Source organism: Terrapene carolina, unplaced genomic scaffold, assembly GCF_002925995.2.
Source record: "Terrapene carolina triunguis isolate 2854851 unplaced genomic scaffold, T_m_triunguis-2.0 Scaffold131, whole genome shotgun sequence".
Taxonomy (NCBI): domain Eukaryota; kingdom Metazoa; phylum Chordata; order Testudines; family Emydidae; genus Terrapene; species Terrapene triunguis.
In genome coordinates this window covers 14,440,667-14,458,296 of record NW_020664482.1, presented here as the reverse complement: position 1 = coordinate 14,458,296, position 17,630 = coordinate 14,440,667, and the positions used below count along the sequence as shown (strand labels likewise).

General features: G+C 42.3%; 1 protein-coding gene across 1 annotated transcript in view; it reads left to right on the top strand.

Moving 5' to 3' along the window:
* The window catches only part of TENM1 (teneurin transmembrane protein 1), a 383,458-nt gene that overhangs the window by 292,161 nt on the left and 73,667 nt on the right, over window positions 1-17,630 (top strand). Inside the window, exons 19-20 of the mRNA XM_029911855.1 lie at window positions 481-501; window positions 7,163-7,395. Coding sequence (XP_029767715.1) covers window positions 481-501; window positions 7,163-7,395 — 254 coding nt within the window. The remainder of the gene's footprint in view (window positions 1-480; window positions 502-7,162; window positions 7,396-17,630) is intronic.

Sequence of the window (17,630 nt, the reverse complement as noted above, 5' to 3'; positions counted from 1 at the left end):
TGGGTTTTAGCCCACAAAAGCTTATGCCCAAATAAATTTGTTAGTCTCTAAGGTGCCACAAGTACTCCTCGTTCTTTTTTCACAGAACTATGTTCCATGTAATGTATAGAGGCCACACTAAACCTATATTACTCATCAAAACACGTGGTCATGTAAGCAGCTAGCATGAGTACGGTTGCACATTAATTGTTCAAGATGAGGTTGGAGATATGTGTACTGTGGTTGGTGGAAAGGAAGCAACTGAATTTGAGAGGGAGAAATGAATGGAGTAGAGATGAGATGTTGAATGATTTAACTGCTTATGTCTTTATTGTCTACAATTTACATTGAGGGGATATACAAAGTTAACTGTTTTCGTATGGCTATATGTCTGTGTGAGGTAGGGTAAAGGTCCTTATTATGTTGGTTTGGTTTGTTCATTGATACTGACGTTTGTTGTTTTGCTTTTCTTGTGGCTCCTGGATTGATTTGTCGTATTAGGAACAGAGATACAAGACATAGGTAAGTAAATCACAGTGCAGTTATGCATGCATCCAACTGATTTAAGAGATCATTTATAAACAAGCAACAAGGAATATTCCTAAACAAAGGAATTTTTTAAATGTAGGCTTACAGAAACATTGTGTCGTTAACAAATATGAATGTAAATCAAATTCAGTTTATTTGCTTTAGAGAAGCATAGGTTTGTTCACTTTACATGGATCGCCTCCCCCACTAACCTGAAAGAATCTGAGCTTAATCAGCAAGGCACAGTGTAAAGTTTTCCACCTGAAGAATGACTGAGGTTATTGTTAAAGGTAACTCAGTTATTTTATTAACTTCTGTTATATTAATTTTGTATTATATCGTGGATACGCACTACTAGGGAAATTGGAATGGGTACATTTTAGAAATGGAAAAATAAATAAAAGTCTCTAGAGGAAGACTAGAGAGTCTCTAGTTTATTAACTTATGGCTAGCTTGTAACTGTGGACACTTCCCTGAGTAAGGGGCAGTGCATAGCTGAATTGCTCCATGAGCAGCCCTGAGGGTAGGACTACACTGCAATCAGCGGTGTGACTGCAGCACGTGTAGATATACTTGAGTTAGCTTTGATCTGGCTAGCTCGGATAGCAGTGAAGCCACAGCAACATAGATGGCAGCACAGGCTGGCAGCTTGAACTTTTACACAGGGTACATGCTTCTCCCATGGCTTCACAGCTGCTGTTGTGTGAGCTAGCTAGCTCAAATCTAGCTCAGTATGGCTAGACGTGCTGCAGTCACATCTCTTACTGCAGTGTAGACCTGCCCTTGGTGAGTCACACTCTTCCCCCTGCTTCTCCTTTGCTCTGCAGAGGAAGCAAGTTACTTCCCTCTTTCTCATGGAGTCCCCACTGCGCCCAGTCATCGATACCAGCCAGCAAGTAGTTGAGGGGGAGAAGGGAAAGGCAGACAAGGGCTCTTCCCATTCTCTCCATCCACTTGCTTGCAGCAAGGTGCACTGGGCAAGTAGACCTTGCTCTCCTCACCACACATAGAGTCTTTGTTGAGTATTGAGCATGTGGGGCCCTTACTTCCCTTGTGTGGCTAAGGCGGCTGTGACAATTTCTGAGGGCCGTAGAAATAACCTACAAAAGATTAGAAAGAACAGAGAGCTGCTGAGCATCAGGTTGCTTTCCCTAGAAACAAGCTCTTCAGCCTCCTGATATATTATTTTAAAAAGCAGGTAAATAAACCAGGATTGATGCATCCCGTTTTGATGATTGCATGGCATAGTAGGGAGAGTACAGTAGTAGACTGAACCAAATTCAAAAAAATTATTTTAAAATGGTATGTTTTAAGGGTTGACATGACAATCATTGTTGTTAGGTTTTAGCCACAATCATATTATTGAATATGATAGTTTGTTTGCCACCGTTCTTATCAAAGATATAATCTTTCAGGCATTTTACAACAAAAGCTTAAGAGAACGTGACAATTCCTGGCTAATTGCATGCATCTCCACAGTTTGTTTTAATGATTGTTTCCATTTATTATGTATTACCTGTCAAAGTCCTTCAAATTTTATGAAGTTGAAAAGAGGAAAATTGAATTTATTCAGTCTGGAATGACAATTGTCAACAAAATGGCATTAATCAGGGTTTTAATTTTTGTTTCTCTTTCTGAAATGATTTTTCTAAATACCAGTGCACTAGAACAAAATACACTAGCTTCTTTGGATAGGCTTAAACCTTAGTTAAATTTAGTCACGTGTCAAACTGCTTCCCACTAAAGTGCTGTTGGGTATTAATTGTAAGTATTAATTGCCTATTTGCAAAGCTATATTATTCTGACTAGCTTAAGTGAAGTGATTTGTGGTAAATTGGAGGGCATCACTTGGAGATAATACAGGCAATGAGGTTATGGAAAGTCTGTTTACAGTCCTTACTGTACACAGCTTTATTGTGGCTTTAAAAGCCACAGCCAATTTACATTAGGAAAGGGTGTGGGTGGACACTAGGCTTTCTTCCTATGGAGGACACAGGAATACAGAATGCTTCCAGACTGCTAAAGAGCACAAGCAGGAGCAACCACTAACTATCCCCTTTGGGACAGCCTGAGTAAACTGCAGTGTGGAGTCAGACCACCACAGAGTGAGCTCCTGGAATTCCCCGGAGCACTGGGGAAGGTCTCATGCTACACCCTGCCTGAGGATGCTCAGCCAGCTCTTCAAACTCATGCAGAGGGAGAGCAGGGATGTGGCCATTTTGAGGTGGGTTAGCATATCCAAGGGATATAGGGAAGTTGTCTCTGTACTTCCCTAACAGAAGGACTGCAACTGTAGCCCCTCCCTCCATAGGTGTGATTGTGGCCCACCCTTTCAAGGCTCATTCCTTCCTCCTCCCTTCATAAGGAAAGGCAATAATCTAGCCCAACAGTTCTCAAACTTTAGTAACCCCAGGACCCCCATTTTAATTTATATTTTTGTGGACCTCCCGAGTCCCCCGCTCAGCCCCAGACTCCACCCCCACTACACCCTTTCCCCCAAGACCCCACTCCACCTCTTCCTGCTTCACCCCTGCCCCTCCTCTTACCCGCCTCTTTCCACCCCCTCCCCCAAGAAATTGTCACAGCTGTTCTCCGGGGTGCAGGAGGCGCTGGGAGGGATGGGGAGGAGTTGATCAGCAGGGCCAGCGGACCCCCCTGGAGTACCCCAGTGGACCCCAGTTTGAGAAATGCTGATCTAGCCCTTTAATAGTTGCAACATGCTCTCCTCCTGATGCCAGCCCATACTGCTGACTGGGGCAGAGGGAAGGCAAGGCCACCACCCCCTCCACCTATGCCCAAGGTGCTGTGTTTAGTACATGGTGCTTTGTCTCCTTATAACTTGAACTCAGAAAGCAGAAGCACCAGAATTTTGGCTGCTGACAGCATAGGTATGCAAGGGGGAAAGGGCTTCCAAATTCCAGCCCTCAACACAGTCCTCCCTCTCAAAAAGTAGGGAAAAGAGATGAACTTCAGAACGTTCCTTGAAAGTTAAGTTTCAGGCAATTTGAGACCTTGTGTGGGAGAGAATCTCAAACTCTAGGGCTGCACACGCAAATTGCTTCATAGTAACTCCCCTTTTTTTATTTATACCATGGGGAGGCCCCTCTGTAGCAATATCACATGAGGAGAGAGGCAATTTCTCATATAGACAAGTTTAATCTCATTTATGTGGTGGCAGAAGGGGAGGGGTTTGTGGGTAAAACTATTAAGTTGGAGACTGGGTGTATCCATGTGATGGATTTTATGTCCTGTCCTTGAGATTATTTTTTGGGTGCTCGGCTGCCTCCTTTTGATGATCACTTTATAGAGAGTATTCTATTTTTTCAGATTCTTATACAGTGCCTCTTTACATAGTCTCTGAGCACCTGCCCATTAAACAATATGACTGGCATCTGTCACATGCCATCCTTTCCTTCTTTCTTCTTTCCTCTCCTCAAGGGGAAATTACATGTAGATTGGGTTTATTTTAAAAGGTGGAACAACACTGTGGGGATCATGGCATGTACACAGAGTGTGATTCCATGGGTTTGAGTAACTTCAATTTTTGGAAATATTTTGTTTGTTTCACTTGAAAACATTTCCGTTAAAAAAGATTGATATTCTTAGTATGGGAGAAAGTTATTTGACTGTGTGTGGTCAGGATGGTCCTGTTTGTTTTCTCAGCATTCTGTAATCAGGATCTAACATCTGGTAATAAATCTGTTTATTCTCTCTCCACTTCACCAGTTGCCAAAGATAAAGAACTAAGGGAAGGGAATAATTTGTTCTGAAATGAATCACTGTTAATTTTCATTTATTAATCTACTTGGTACAGTTTTTAACAATTCTAATTAAAAATTGTCCCAGGTTTGGATACGATTCCAAACTTTCCATAAGATCAGAAGTATTTGGTTCTGCCCGATCTCTGCTAGTAATATTTAAATTCAAACATTTTAGCATTTAAGATTTTAAGCATAGATAACATCAAGAGGTTTCTAATAGCCAGTGTATTAAACCTAATCACATGGATGACTGAAAACATATCTAAAAGGAGAGTACATAATGACCTCTAGTACTTTGTGGTTTTTACCAGATGAATAGAATACATTTATTTAACATCTTGCATTCTACTAGCAAATTTTTCCATACTGGTATTTTATGGAAAATCTTTTGTTTGGTCAGACCGGGTCTCTTTTGAACTTCAGCTGCAAATACCAGAAATGGCCTTTCTTACAAAATGTTAATTAACTTCAGAATAATGACAAACTTTAATTCAGCAATTAATCACATTTACTCATCCTTCTTCCCCCACCCCAATCCCTTCTCTCAGCACCCTGTCCTTTCTCCATATCTCACATCCTTCTATTCAGTCTGTCAGTATCTCTCTCTCCATGCCTCCTTCTTTTCATAAAAGCTTATGATCAGGATTATACTAGCCTGGTTTATGTCCTGATCCTGTGAGGTGCTGAGTACTCGATTCCTTTGGATGTCAGTGGGAGTTGAGGTTTCTAAGCACCTTGCAGGATCAGGCTCTAACTATCAAACTTATGTCACAGGCTTTTTATAATCTTTCACCAGTAGAAATAAGATATTCTAACTGACCCTCTACTAGAGGAGTTGCAGCAATGTACAAAGTTACATAGAGCACCAAATAGACTAATAAAATAGAAGAAATGGAGCAAAGAATATATATCTGTTCATACCCATTACCAATATAGTTCATAACGTACTTTTCCATTGATCTGTAACATTGCCCAGTGATGTAGGACCATCTAATAAATGGTCAATAAAACCTAGTTATCTCCCTCAGTCAGTCAAAGGTTTCATATTTAAAGTGACTCCCTCAGCTTAAAATCTAATCAGTATACAAAAAAAGGGCAGGGGGGACATTAAAAGTACTTTCAGGCACTACACTTGCCCTGGAATACCTGCCAAATGTGGTGATTTTAAATTACATTTTCTTTATATTGTTTTTTTCTCTTCCCTGTTGTGTAAGACCCACACAGACAGGGGAAACTGGTTGTACACAAAGCATTGTCAAATGCACCAAAAACAGACTGAAAAAAGTAGACTAACACATCTTTTCTCTCACCTCTTTCCATTACATTAATCTCAAGTGTTCACTGTAACAATAGTACTAAAACATTTTTCTGAAAGAAGTATGATTTTTTTTCAGTGTTTCTTTAAACTACATGACAATTGAATATTTTAACAAAGAGTGTATTTCAGTAAGAAATTTAAATATGGTGTATTGAAACAGAAAACCACAGACTGGCTTTGAGGCATGTTCCAGAAACATTGGAAGCAGTAGAGAGAATTCTCTTTCTCAGATGCTTGACTGGTGGGTCTTCCTCACATGCTCAGGGTCAGGAAGGAATTTTCCCCCAGGTCAGATTGTCATGACCTTTTGGGGAGTTTTGTCTTCCTCTGCAGTATGGATTGCTTGCTAAGACCATCTGGGTATATGTCAACAAATCAATTCCCTGCCATTGCAGGGACCTCGTTCCCTCTTGTTCTCTGCCTGTGAGCTGTTTAGTCTCCTGAGAGCTGTAATATTTTAGTCCAGTGGTTTTCAACCTGTGGTCTGCGGACCCCTGGCAGTCTGCAGACTATGTCTAAGATTTCCAAAGGGGTCCGCACCTCCATTTGTAATTTTTTAGGGGTCCACAAATGAAAAAAGGTTGAAAAACGCTGCTTTAGTCTGATACAGGATATTGGTCTCAATACAGGTAACTAGGTGGGGTTCTGTGACCCATGATGTGCAGGAGATCAGACTATGATCTGATGGTCCCTTCCAGCCTTAAACTCTGTGACTCTGTAAAGATTCTAGTATAGTTGACGGCCAGAAATTACCTTCTCCCTCCAAAGAGAGCATTGCTGTGTTATAAGTCAGTCTGTTTCCCAGAAGTACCTTAGGAAACCATTTCTGGTGGTAAAAAATCCATTATGTGTCTGTGGCAGTGCTTGGAACTTCTACAGATGTTGGCTAACGATGGTCCTAATCATGCCTGCACTGAGTCGCCGTGATTTCAGTGACCCTCTGCCTAGGCTTCAGAGCCTGTCCACACTGATCCCTTCTTGTGACCAGGACCAGTGTTTGCAGGATGCCTGCAACCTTAGCAGGATTAGGGCCATTGTCTGCGCTACTTGCCATCCTCTCTCCAAACTGACATGGATCATAAAGCAGTCAGAGAGAAAACAAACAATTTGATTGGCTAATGAGATGCAGTCCAGTTCACCAATTAGAATTTGAGCCTCATCGCTTAATTAGCATATATAAATATTTTAAAATAATGTTTCATAATTGCAATAAGGCAATCCAGTTAATGAATTATGGTGCATTAATTCATGCCTAGTTGCATTAATGGTACTTGGCCTTCCGCCTTGCTCCTGAAAATGTACTAGGAATGAATTAATGCACTACATTTCACATCATGGTCTTTCTTAATGATTAAATAAGGTTAAAAATAATCTGAAGTGGATATTTGTGCTCATCCGGAATAGTCTATGGTGCACCCTGCTGCTTCATGCAAGTTGTAGATTTGTTTTTGAATGCTGAAAGTAATAACATGTACCGCACATATGAAAGTAAGGCTTATGCCACTGAAAGTAAATACTACAAACAGGGAGAAAGATGAACAAATTAATTTTGTGACTTTGCTCTTCTTTGTCTTAGCACAAGTCCAGCTCACAAGTACTACCTGGCTGTGGACCCAGTGTCAGAATCCCTTTTCTTGTCAGATACCAACACCAGGAGAGTCTACAAAGTGAAATCTCTCAGTGAAACAAAGGATTTGGCAAAGAACTATGATGTACTGGCAGGGACAGGTGAACAGTGCCTTCCGTTTGACCAGAGTCACTGTGGAGATGGTGGGAGGGCATCAGAAGCGTCCCTCAACAGTCCTAGAGGTAGGGAAACAATAATATTTAGTGTTTATCTTAATTGTGTTGAGCTTTTTTTTTTCTTAATTACAGTGAAACTCAGATGAAGTTGGCTATATGAAACTGGATTTAAAGTGACGTATAATCCTCCAACTATGCATCATGATTGGAGGAAGTTAACTTTTCCTTTGTCAGAATCACAATGAATCTAAATAAACAGTTCACAAAGTTTAATTCTAGTTGTGTTTGACATAATTGAAATATTCTCTTTCCTCGTTTGGTGATGTTTTTATTTAACTATCATTCAGCCATACAGTGAATTTAAATTATATTATTCTAAACTTTCAGGCAAACACTATGGGTGGAAGGGCCAATTTGTCAGTTGATGCATACAAGTAAATTCTAGTAATGTTAATGAAGTTTAGGCATACGCATTAAGGAAGACACAAGGCATCAATGTACTTCAAACTGAGATCCATCACAGTTAGTGCTTATTTGGAAATCACTAATTTGCCCAATCTCATTAACTACACCTTATCAACGTCTCACTTGTTCTGAGTAAAATAATAAGTTTGATGTAGCTTTTTGTCCAAAGTAAATATTGTATTGCCAGGGACTTGATATACACAAAGCCTTGAACCATCAATAGCACTAAAATCCAATCTACTTGCACTGTGCCTTAAAACTACTGTAAAACACAGCATAAGGGCTTGATCCTGCAAGGAGCTGAGCTTTATTCTATTGAACTCTATTCCAACTTCTATTGAAGTCAGTTGGAATGAAGGACACTCAGCCCCCCCCGCATGACAGAGCCCTAAGTGAGCTGCTATTTGTTCATTCCTCTTAGCACCCTGCAAACTCCTAAAGAATAGCTCTAATAAGGAAAAGTTGGATTTTTTTTGTCTGAGCTAATAAGGGAAAGCTGTAGATCAGTAGAAAATTAAAATGTATTTCCAAGGCAAGCAATGAACCCTGTTTTAAGACTTATTCAGTAACATATTGTAGCTATAGCCAGAGTGACTTAACGTGTCTTCAGTGATGGAAGGTAAGTGCGAGGTAAGTACAAATAAATGTTAATCTTCAGGCAGCTAATTAATATGCTGAATCAACTCTAAAAATAGAAGGAAACATACCAGTCAATGTATTATTGCTGGCCACGATTGATTATATCTAATTAGAATACAATTTGCTGTTCTGTGTTGTTTACTTACAGAGGAAATATCTTGATGGAAATTTCTTACATGGCAGTTATATATTTGGCTTTCTAAATACAAGGTTAAAGTTATAAGGGAAAATGAATTCTGTTGTTGTTAACATCTGGTTTATAAACTGCTGATTGACACTGAAAATGCTGTTCATGAGACATGGAGCAGCCAGCAAAAAAAGAGGAACAAAATGCATATAGTAAACTGCAACCTGATAATGGCAAGGCAAGTGGTGAATTCTGATTACAGTTCCTGATTGGCTCTGAATTAGGTGCATGCTATTATTGTTATAACCTTGGTTCCCCCACCCCACTTGTTTGTTTGTCTCAACCACCTGTTATGTCTTGTATTTCAGTTTGTAAATTCTTTGAGGTATGGACAATCATTTTCCATATAGAAGTACAGTGCCTAGCATGATGGAGCCCCAACCTTCAACCACTTCTGCAATATGCATGTTTAATAATAATAATAATAATAAATAAATAATTAATAATGCTATATTAAACTCATTAAAACAGCAGCTACCATAATCTCTCCAAGAATGTAAATTCCAGCTTGAGAGTAGAATCATAGAAATGTAGGGCTGGAAGGGACCTCAAGAAGTCATCAAATCCAGCCTCCCATGCTGAAGCAGGACCAAGTAAACCTAGACCACCCCGACAAGTGTTTGTCCAACCGGTTCTTAAAAACCTCCAATGATGGAGATTGCACCATTGTCCTTGGAAGCCTATTCCAGAGCTTAACTATTCTTATAGTTAGAAAATTTCCCCTAATACCTAATCTAAATCTCCCTTGCTGCAGATTAAGCCCATTACATCTTATTCTACCTTCAGTGAACATGGAGAACAATTGATCACAATCCTCTTCATAACATTCCTTAACATATTTGAAGACTGTTATCAGATCCCCTGGCAGACTTCTTTTCTCAAGAGTAAACATACCCATTTTTTTCATCATATTTTCTAAACCTTTTATCATTTTTGTTAAGCTCCTCTAGACTCTCTCCAGTTTGTCCACATCTTTCCTAAAGTGTGGCGCCCAGAATTGCACACAGTTCTCTAGCTGAGGCCTCACCCATGCCAAATAGAGTGAGACATTTATCTCCCATGTCTTGCATACAACACTCCAGTTAACACCCTAGAATATTAGCCTTTTTGCGTCTGCATCACACTCTTGACTTATATTCAATTTGTGATCCACTATAACCCCCAGATCCTTTTCAGTGGTACTACCACCTAACCAGTTATTCCTCATTTTGTAGTTGTGCATTTGATTTTTCCTTCTTAAGTGTCGTACTTTGCACTTGTCTTTATTGAATTTAATTTTGTTGAATTCAGACCAATTCTCTAATTTGTCAAGGTCATTTTGAATTCTGATCCTGTCCTCCAGAGTGCTTGCATGCCCTCCCAGCTCGGTGTCCTCTTCAGATTTTACAAGTAAACTCTTCACTCCATTAACCAAGTCAATAATGAAAATATTGACTAATACTGGACCCAGGACTGACCCCTACGGGATACTAGATATGCCCTCCCAGTTTGACAGCAAACCATTGATAACTGCTTTTTGAGTACCATCTTTCAACCAGTTGTGCACCCACCTGATAGTAATTTTCATCTAGACTTGATTTCTCTAGTTTGCTTATGAGAATGTCATGTGGGACTGGGTCAAAAGCATTAGTAAAATCAAGAAATATCACCTTTACTACTTCTCCGCTATCCATTAGGCTAGTAACCTTGTCAAAGGAAGATATTAGGTTGGTTTGGCATGATTTGTTTTTGACAAATCCATGCTAGTTATTTCTTATCACCCCGTTATCCTCTAGGTGTTTACAAGATGATTGTTTAATAATTCATTCCAGTATCTTCCCAGGTATTGAAGTTAGGTTGACTAGTCTATAATTCCCTGGACATCTGCATTCCCCTTTTTAAAGATAGGTACTATGTTTGCCCTTCTCCAGTCTTCTGGGACCTCATCCATCCTCTGTGAATTTTCAAAGATAATCACTAATGGTTCTGAGATTGCTTCAGCTAATTCCCTAAGTACCCTAAGTGTAAACTTCATCAGGCCCTGCTGACTTGAATACAAGTAACCTATTTAAATAACTTGTTCTTTCCCTGTTTTGGCTTTTGTTCCTTCACTCTTGTTGCTAATATTAATTGTGTTGGATATCTGGTCACAAATGATCTTTTTAGTGAGGGCTGGAGCAAAATAGGTATTAAACATCTCAGCCTTCTTGATGTTGTCAGCTTTTAGCTCTTCCATCTTCTTCCACTTTTTTTCATCTTTCTCTTGCTCCTCTTCTTGTGACATTTTATGTCCCTTACTATGAGTAACTTATTTTGTGCCTTAGCCTGTCTGATTTTGTACCCACATGCTTATATTATTCTTTTGTATTCCTCAATAGCAGTTCTTCCATGTTTCCACTTTTTGTAGGATTCCTTTTGATTTTCAGGTCACTTAAAAGCTCCTGATCAAGACAAATTGGCCTCTTACTCTTCTTTCTATCGTTCATTCACATCAGGATAGTTTGCAGTTGTGCTTTTAATATTGTCTCTTTGTTAAGCTGCCAGGTCTCCTTAACTCCTTTTTCCCTTAGATTTTCTTTCCATGGGACCTTACGTATCAGTTCTCTGAGTTTGTTAGTCTCCTTTTTTGAAGTCCTTTGTCTTTATTCTGCTGCTCCCCCTCCTTCCTGTCTTTAGAATTATGAAATGAACCCTTACACCCAAATTGCCTTCTACTGTCAGATTTGCTACCAGTTCCTCCCTGTTGGTCAGAATCAAGTGTAAAACAGCAGTCCTGGTTACTTTCTCCACTTTCTGAAACAAAAAGTTGCTCCCAGTACATTCCAAGAACTTACTGGAAATTTTGTGTTTTCCTGTATTACTTTTTCAACAGGTGTCTGGGTGGTTAAAGACCCTGTTACTACCATGTCTTGTGTTTGGATATTTCTGTTGTTTGTTCTAGAAATGCCTCATCAGCCCTCTTTGCGATTTGGTGATCTGTAGTAGACCCATATCATGGTGTCACCCCTATTTTTTACCCCCTGTATGTTTACCCAGAGACCTTAACTGGTTTGCCGCTCACCTCCTTCTGGACATCAGAACAAGTGTATATATTCTTGATGTATGGTGCAGGACCTCCTCACTTTCTTATCCTGCCTGTCCTTCCTGAACAAGCTATACCCCTCTTTATCAATATTCCAGTTATGAGACTTATTCCACTAGGTGTCTGTAACACCAATTAAGTCATAATTTAGTTGATGTACTAATACTTCTAGTTCTTTCGGTTTGTTCCCTATACTCCTTGCATCTGTGTATAGACCTCTTAAGATGCTGAGCAGGTTACTCCACTAACATCCCTTTTGTTATTCCTATGACACTATTGTAATTTTCCATGCCGTCCCCAACATCTAGCCCTCTGGTTAAGGTCACCTTTTTGTGCTTACCTGTGGGCTTTTGTCACCTGCTCCCTTCAAACCTTGTTTCAGACCTAAATACATACCTGTGTTAGCTCTGATTGAGATAATGTGCTAAAAATAGTATAGCCGCAGTGGCTTGAGGCAAGGGGGAGGATTGCCCTGAGTATGTGCCTAGTGTTTTTGGCGGCATACATACTCGACGTGGCTAGCCCCTCGCACCACTGTTTTTAGCTTGCTAGCTTGATCACAGCTAGCGTGGGTATGGGCCCTCAAGCTGGAATTTACAGTTTCCACCCCAGTGTCAACATACTCTTTAAAATCCTGGAATGTGTAGGAATATAAAAGCACAAAAGCATTATTGTTTGTTTGTTTATCTATCTGCACTGGGTGAAAGCTGTTTCAGAGATTATTTAACTTTTTGGTTTTCTTAATACTTGTATTGTTCAAATAAACAAAAAGAAAACTTATTGCATAATTCAGGCGCCTGCAGCAGCTTCTAAAACTCTTCTATTTCATTTCCCTCAGTATCATTACCTGAAGGTGATTATATTTAGATGTCCTTTTGTGGAAAACATAGAATGATGAATGCCAACAATGAAATTTCAGAGTGATGCTCCTTGGCTTGTCACTACAGTCAATTCTTTGATTTGATCTAGTTTTCCCAACTTTTATTTTACAGCTAATAGAAAACATTTTCAGCTTTGTTCATCAAAATTTCAATATAATAGGTCGGGGGGGCGGGGAGGTAGCAAAGAGGTTGACCCAACATTAATCCTTAGTATCGCGTGTGAGTTTGAATTGACTTTGTAACCTGCTTTTAAACATGCATGGTTGATGTTAATAAAGCCTTGCATATGGTGTCTGTGTTTGGTTTTTGTTTGTTTGTTTGTTTCAGTTTCTCCGGGAGGTACTGCCACAGAACCCCCAGCGCGGTGGTGCCGCTACAGCTCCCCCCAACCCCAGAGTGCTGGGGGAGAGAGTGCGCAGTGGTGTCGCTGCAGCCTCCCCAGCCCCAGCACACCGGGAGGGACAGCGTGCAGCGCCACCACAGCCCCGGGAAGGTGGGTGGTGTGGACCCAGCCCCTGGAGCCCAGCAGCACCGCCGAAGCGGGGCCAGGGGAGCAGAGTGTGGGTGGGGCCACACCTGGCTTTTTTGGGGAGGCTCAGCCTCCCCCAGCCTCTCCTACCCACCACCCATGGCCTCCTCCCCTAGCACCGACAGCACAGTCGTCCCCGGTGGAGAAAACCAAGTCGGCACCAACCAAACAGATGCAGCATTGGTGAGCACCGATGCCTGCACCGACGAGAGCAGACTCCGTGGCACTGACAGTACCGACATCAGCACCGACAGTCTCTGCTGCACCAGAGAGACTTGATGATATCCTCAGCACCACACTTCCCAATACGCAGTACCGAGGGCTCCCCCAAGGGCTATAGAGGAGATCCCAGCAGCTCTCGTGAAACGACACACTTGTCTAGTGAAGACGATGATGAGGTGCAGGAACAAGGTACTTTCTCACTGCACCATTCCTCACCGAAAGAACACTGACCACCTTGCAGCCATTTGGGGCCGAGTTATCGTTACAACCAGACGGCTCAAACATGGTGCAGACCGCCGTGAATTTACCTGCCAATGGCCTTCCCCATGCAATGGGCACATTGGAAACCCTGGGCAACTTACCAAGGTCCACACTCCAGGACACCCATGGCTCATAGCGGTAAACTATGGTCTAACCCAGCATCTCCCACCCTGCAGCCCACGGAAGCTCAGGACATTGGGAATGACACGGAAATGGGCACAGACCACAGATGGGCTACATCTCCTGCACACAATTCTTCCTCCTCCCCAGATGAGGCGATTATGCCATCACCGCCTACTTCACTGGATGATTTCAAACAGTTTCAATAACTGTTTAAATGGGTCGCTCTAAGCCAGGATACCCCATTGGAAGAAGTGCAGATGAACCAGCACAAGCTGGTACAAATATTACAACCATCATCTACCTCCAAGATCGCTCCCCCCCATCAATGATGCCATCTTGGAACCAGCAGAGACAGTCTGGCAGACACCAGCCTCAATCCTGCCAACATGCAAAAGGGAGAACAGAAAGTATTATGTCCCCGCAAAAGAGGAAGACTTCCTCTTTGCACATCCGCCCCCCAACTCCTTGGTAGTCGATGCCGTGAACCAACGCGGCAAACAAACCCAGTTTAAGTCGACACCACAGGATGAAGAACACAAGAGACTTGATCTGTTCAGCCGCAAAGTTTATTCTTCAGGCACCTTACAATTCAGAGTCACCAAATATTCTGCCTTTTTGGCAAAATATGATTATGGTAGCTATGGGAAACTTAGCTCTTTCACAGCAGAGCTCTCCGAGGAGAAACGTCACAATTTCAGGCCATCATCAATGAGGGTCAACTCATAGCTAAAACAGCCCTCCAAGCATCTCTAGACATGGCAGCCACGGCAGCCAGAACCACAGCCATGGCCATAGTGATGCCCGGGCATCTTGGCTGCAGGCCTCGGGCATCCCTAGAGAACTGCAAACAAAGGTAGAAGATCTACCCTTTGATCGAGAAAAGCTTTTCTTGAAGAAAACTGATGAGGTGCTCCACTCAATGAAGGACTTTCAGGCAACCCTGCATACCCTGGGGATTTATACCCCACCTGCAAAGAGAAGAAGGTACCAGCCCTACCAGAGACCCAGAGATCACTTAAAGAATCGACAGCAACAACGGCCTTCTGACAGTCAATGGCAATGACAATGCTCACAGTGTCAGAGAACACCTCAATCCCAAGCACCGACTTCCCAATCAACTCCTCCTAAACCACAATTTTGAAGATGTGGTCGAGGGTTTGAACAACCTCTTTCACCAGGCAGTGCCTATGCCCAATCCGTTCCCATGTTTTGGTCATTGCCTTCACCCTTTCTATCACATCTGGGCCTCGGTAACATCAGACCAATGGGTTTTAGAAATAATCTGTTCAGGATATACCATCCCCTTCACCTCCCGACCACCTACCCATCTCCCCTCCCTGTCCCTCTTCAGGGACCCTTCTCACGAGCACTTGTCATGAAAAGAAGTCAGCTATCTTCTACAACTAAGCGCCGTGGAACGAGTGCCTTCACAATACAGGGGGAAGGGATTTTACTCCCATTATTTCTTGACCCAGAAGAAGAATGGGGGATGGAGACCTATCTTAGACCTCAGGAAGCTCAACAAGTTCGTACACTCCCAAAAGTTCAAAATGGTCACACTGAGCATGATTCTTCCAGCGCTGCAACAGGGGGCCTGGTTTTCAGCCCTTGACCTCCAAGATGCTTATTTACATACCACCATTCATCCCGTTCACAGAAAATACCTGCGATTCACAGTAGGACAAAAACACTTTCAGTACAGCCTATCTACTTCTCCAAAAGTTTTCTCCAAAATGCTAGTAGTAGTTGTGGCACATGTATGCAAACAGGGAATAATGATCTTCCCTTACCTGGACAATTGCCTTATCAAAGGACCAACTCAACAAGAAACAATGGACACAGTCCAAACCACTTTCACACTATTCAGGGATCTAGGACTACAGATAATCAAATGAAAATCAATTCTAATCCCAGTCCAACAATTGGACTTTATTGGGGCACATCTCGATGCCATAGAAGCCAAGGAGTCCCTACCCCTAACCAGATTCACAACCCTAACAAACCTTATCTTGAAGATACAAGTCAGTCCCCAAATACCGACTCGTACTATCCTACAACTTCTAGGACACATGGTAGCCACGATGTTCGTGGTGTGACACACAAGACTACATATGTGCTGCCTACAGAGCTGGCTGAGCACGGTATACATACCCAGCAAGCACCGCCTGCACAGACGATTCACAGTACCACCCCATGTCCTGGACACTCTACACTGATGGACAAAACCAGAAAATGTTTGCATGGGCATCCCGATCCAACAGGAACCCCCATGAATAGTAATCACCACAGATGCCTCACTGATAGCCTGGGGTGTCCATATGCATCAGCACACGGTTCAAGGCAGATGGTCTCATGTGGAGACTCTGTTACACATCAATCTACTAGAGCTACACGCGGGCCACAATGCTTGCAGACACTTCCTACCTCATATAAAGAACAAATCCATTCACATCATGACCAACAACATTGCATGCATGTTTTACATCAGTCACCAAGGAGGCACCCATTCACTCTCGCTATGCACTGAAGCCATGAAACCATGGAATTGGTGCAAACACCACAACATAGACATTTCGGCCTCCTACCTGCCCGGCTGTCAGATTGCGACGGTGGACACGCTCATCAAGTATTTCTCTCTAGACCACGAATGGGAGATGAACGGAGGAGTTTTGCTATCCATTTTCCACCAGTGGGGCACTCTCCTCATCAACTTATTCACATCCCCAAAGAACCGCAGATGCGCAAAGTTCTGCTTGAGTGAGGGACTGGGACTGGGGACACCTTTCTCATCAAATGGGATGCACAGCTCATATACACATTCCCACCGATTCCACTGATATCACATGTGATACACAAGATACGAACAGACAGGGCCAAGTTTATCCTCATAGTCCCAACTTGGCCCAGACAAGCATGGTACCCTTACCTGATGTGCATGTCAATATGCGCCCTGCAAGCTCTCCCTCGTCGTCCGAATCTGCTGTCTTAGCATAACGGTCACACTTTTCACCCGAATCCGGAGATACTCCACCTACAAGCGTGGCTCCTGTATGGTTCCATTATGATGAACTAGCCTGCTCAGAACAAGTTAAACACATCTTACAAAACAGCAGGAAGGTGACCACGTGTAATACTTACCTTCAGAAATGGAAGAGATTCTCCTCCTGGTGTCAAGAAAAACACTTGATGGCCTCCACAGCACCACTACCATTAGTGCTGGAATACTTGCTGGAGCTGAAATGCTCGGGTCTAGCAATGAGCTCGATCAAAGTCCATCTTGCAGCCATTACTGCGTTCCATCATGTGATCGACGAGACCTCGATCTTTGCGCATCCAACTACGAAATGCTTCCTTACGGGTCTCCAGAACATTTACCCAGAAGTTCACCAACCTACCCCGGCCTGGGACCTCAATCTGGTGCTGAAATGCCTCACCCAGACCACCATTAAAATCCTTAGCCACCTGCTCCCTGCTGAATTTATCCATAAAAGTGGCCTTTCTGGTCGCTATTACTTCCACCAGACGGGTGAGTGAGATGGGGCGCTCACGGCCGATCCTCCTTATACAGTATTCTTCAAAGACAATGTCACGCTATGTCCGCACCCAAAATTCCTACTGAAAGTAACATCAAACATATAAAAATATGAATGAACCAATCCATCTTCCTACGTACTATCCTAAACCTCACAGTACTCCAACAGAAGCTGTTTTGCATACATTGGACATTAGGTGTGTGCTAGCATGTTACCTTAAAAGGACCAAACCTTTCCGGAAATCTCCTAGAATTTTCATTTCTGCTTCAAGCATTTGAAAAGCTGCGCAATATCCATAGAGATTGTCTAAATAGATCTCCACATGCATTCAACAGTGTTACCATACATTAGAGCGCATTCTACGCAATCTGTTTCAACCTCAATAGTGTTTCTACACAAT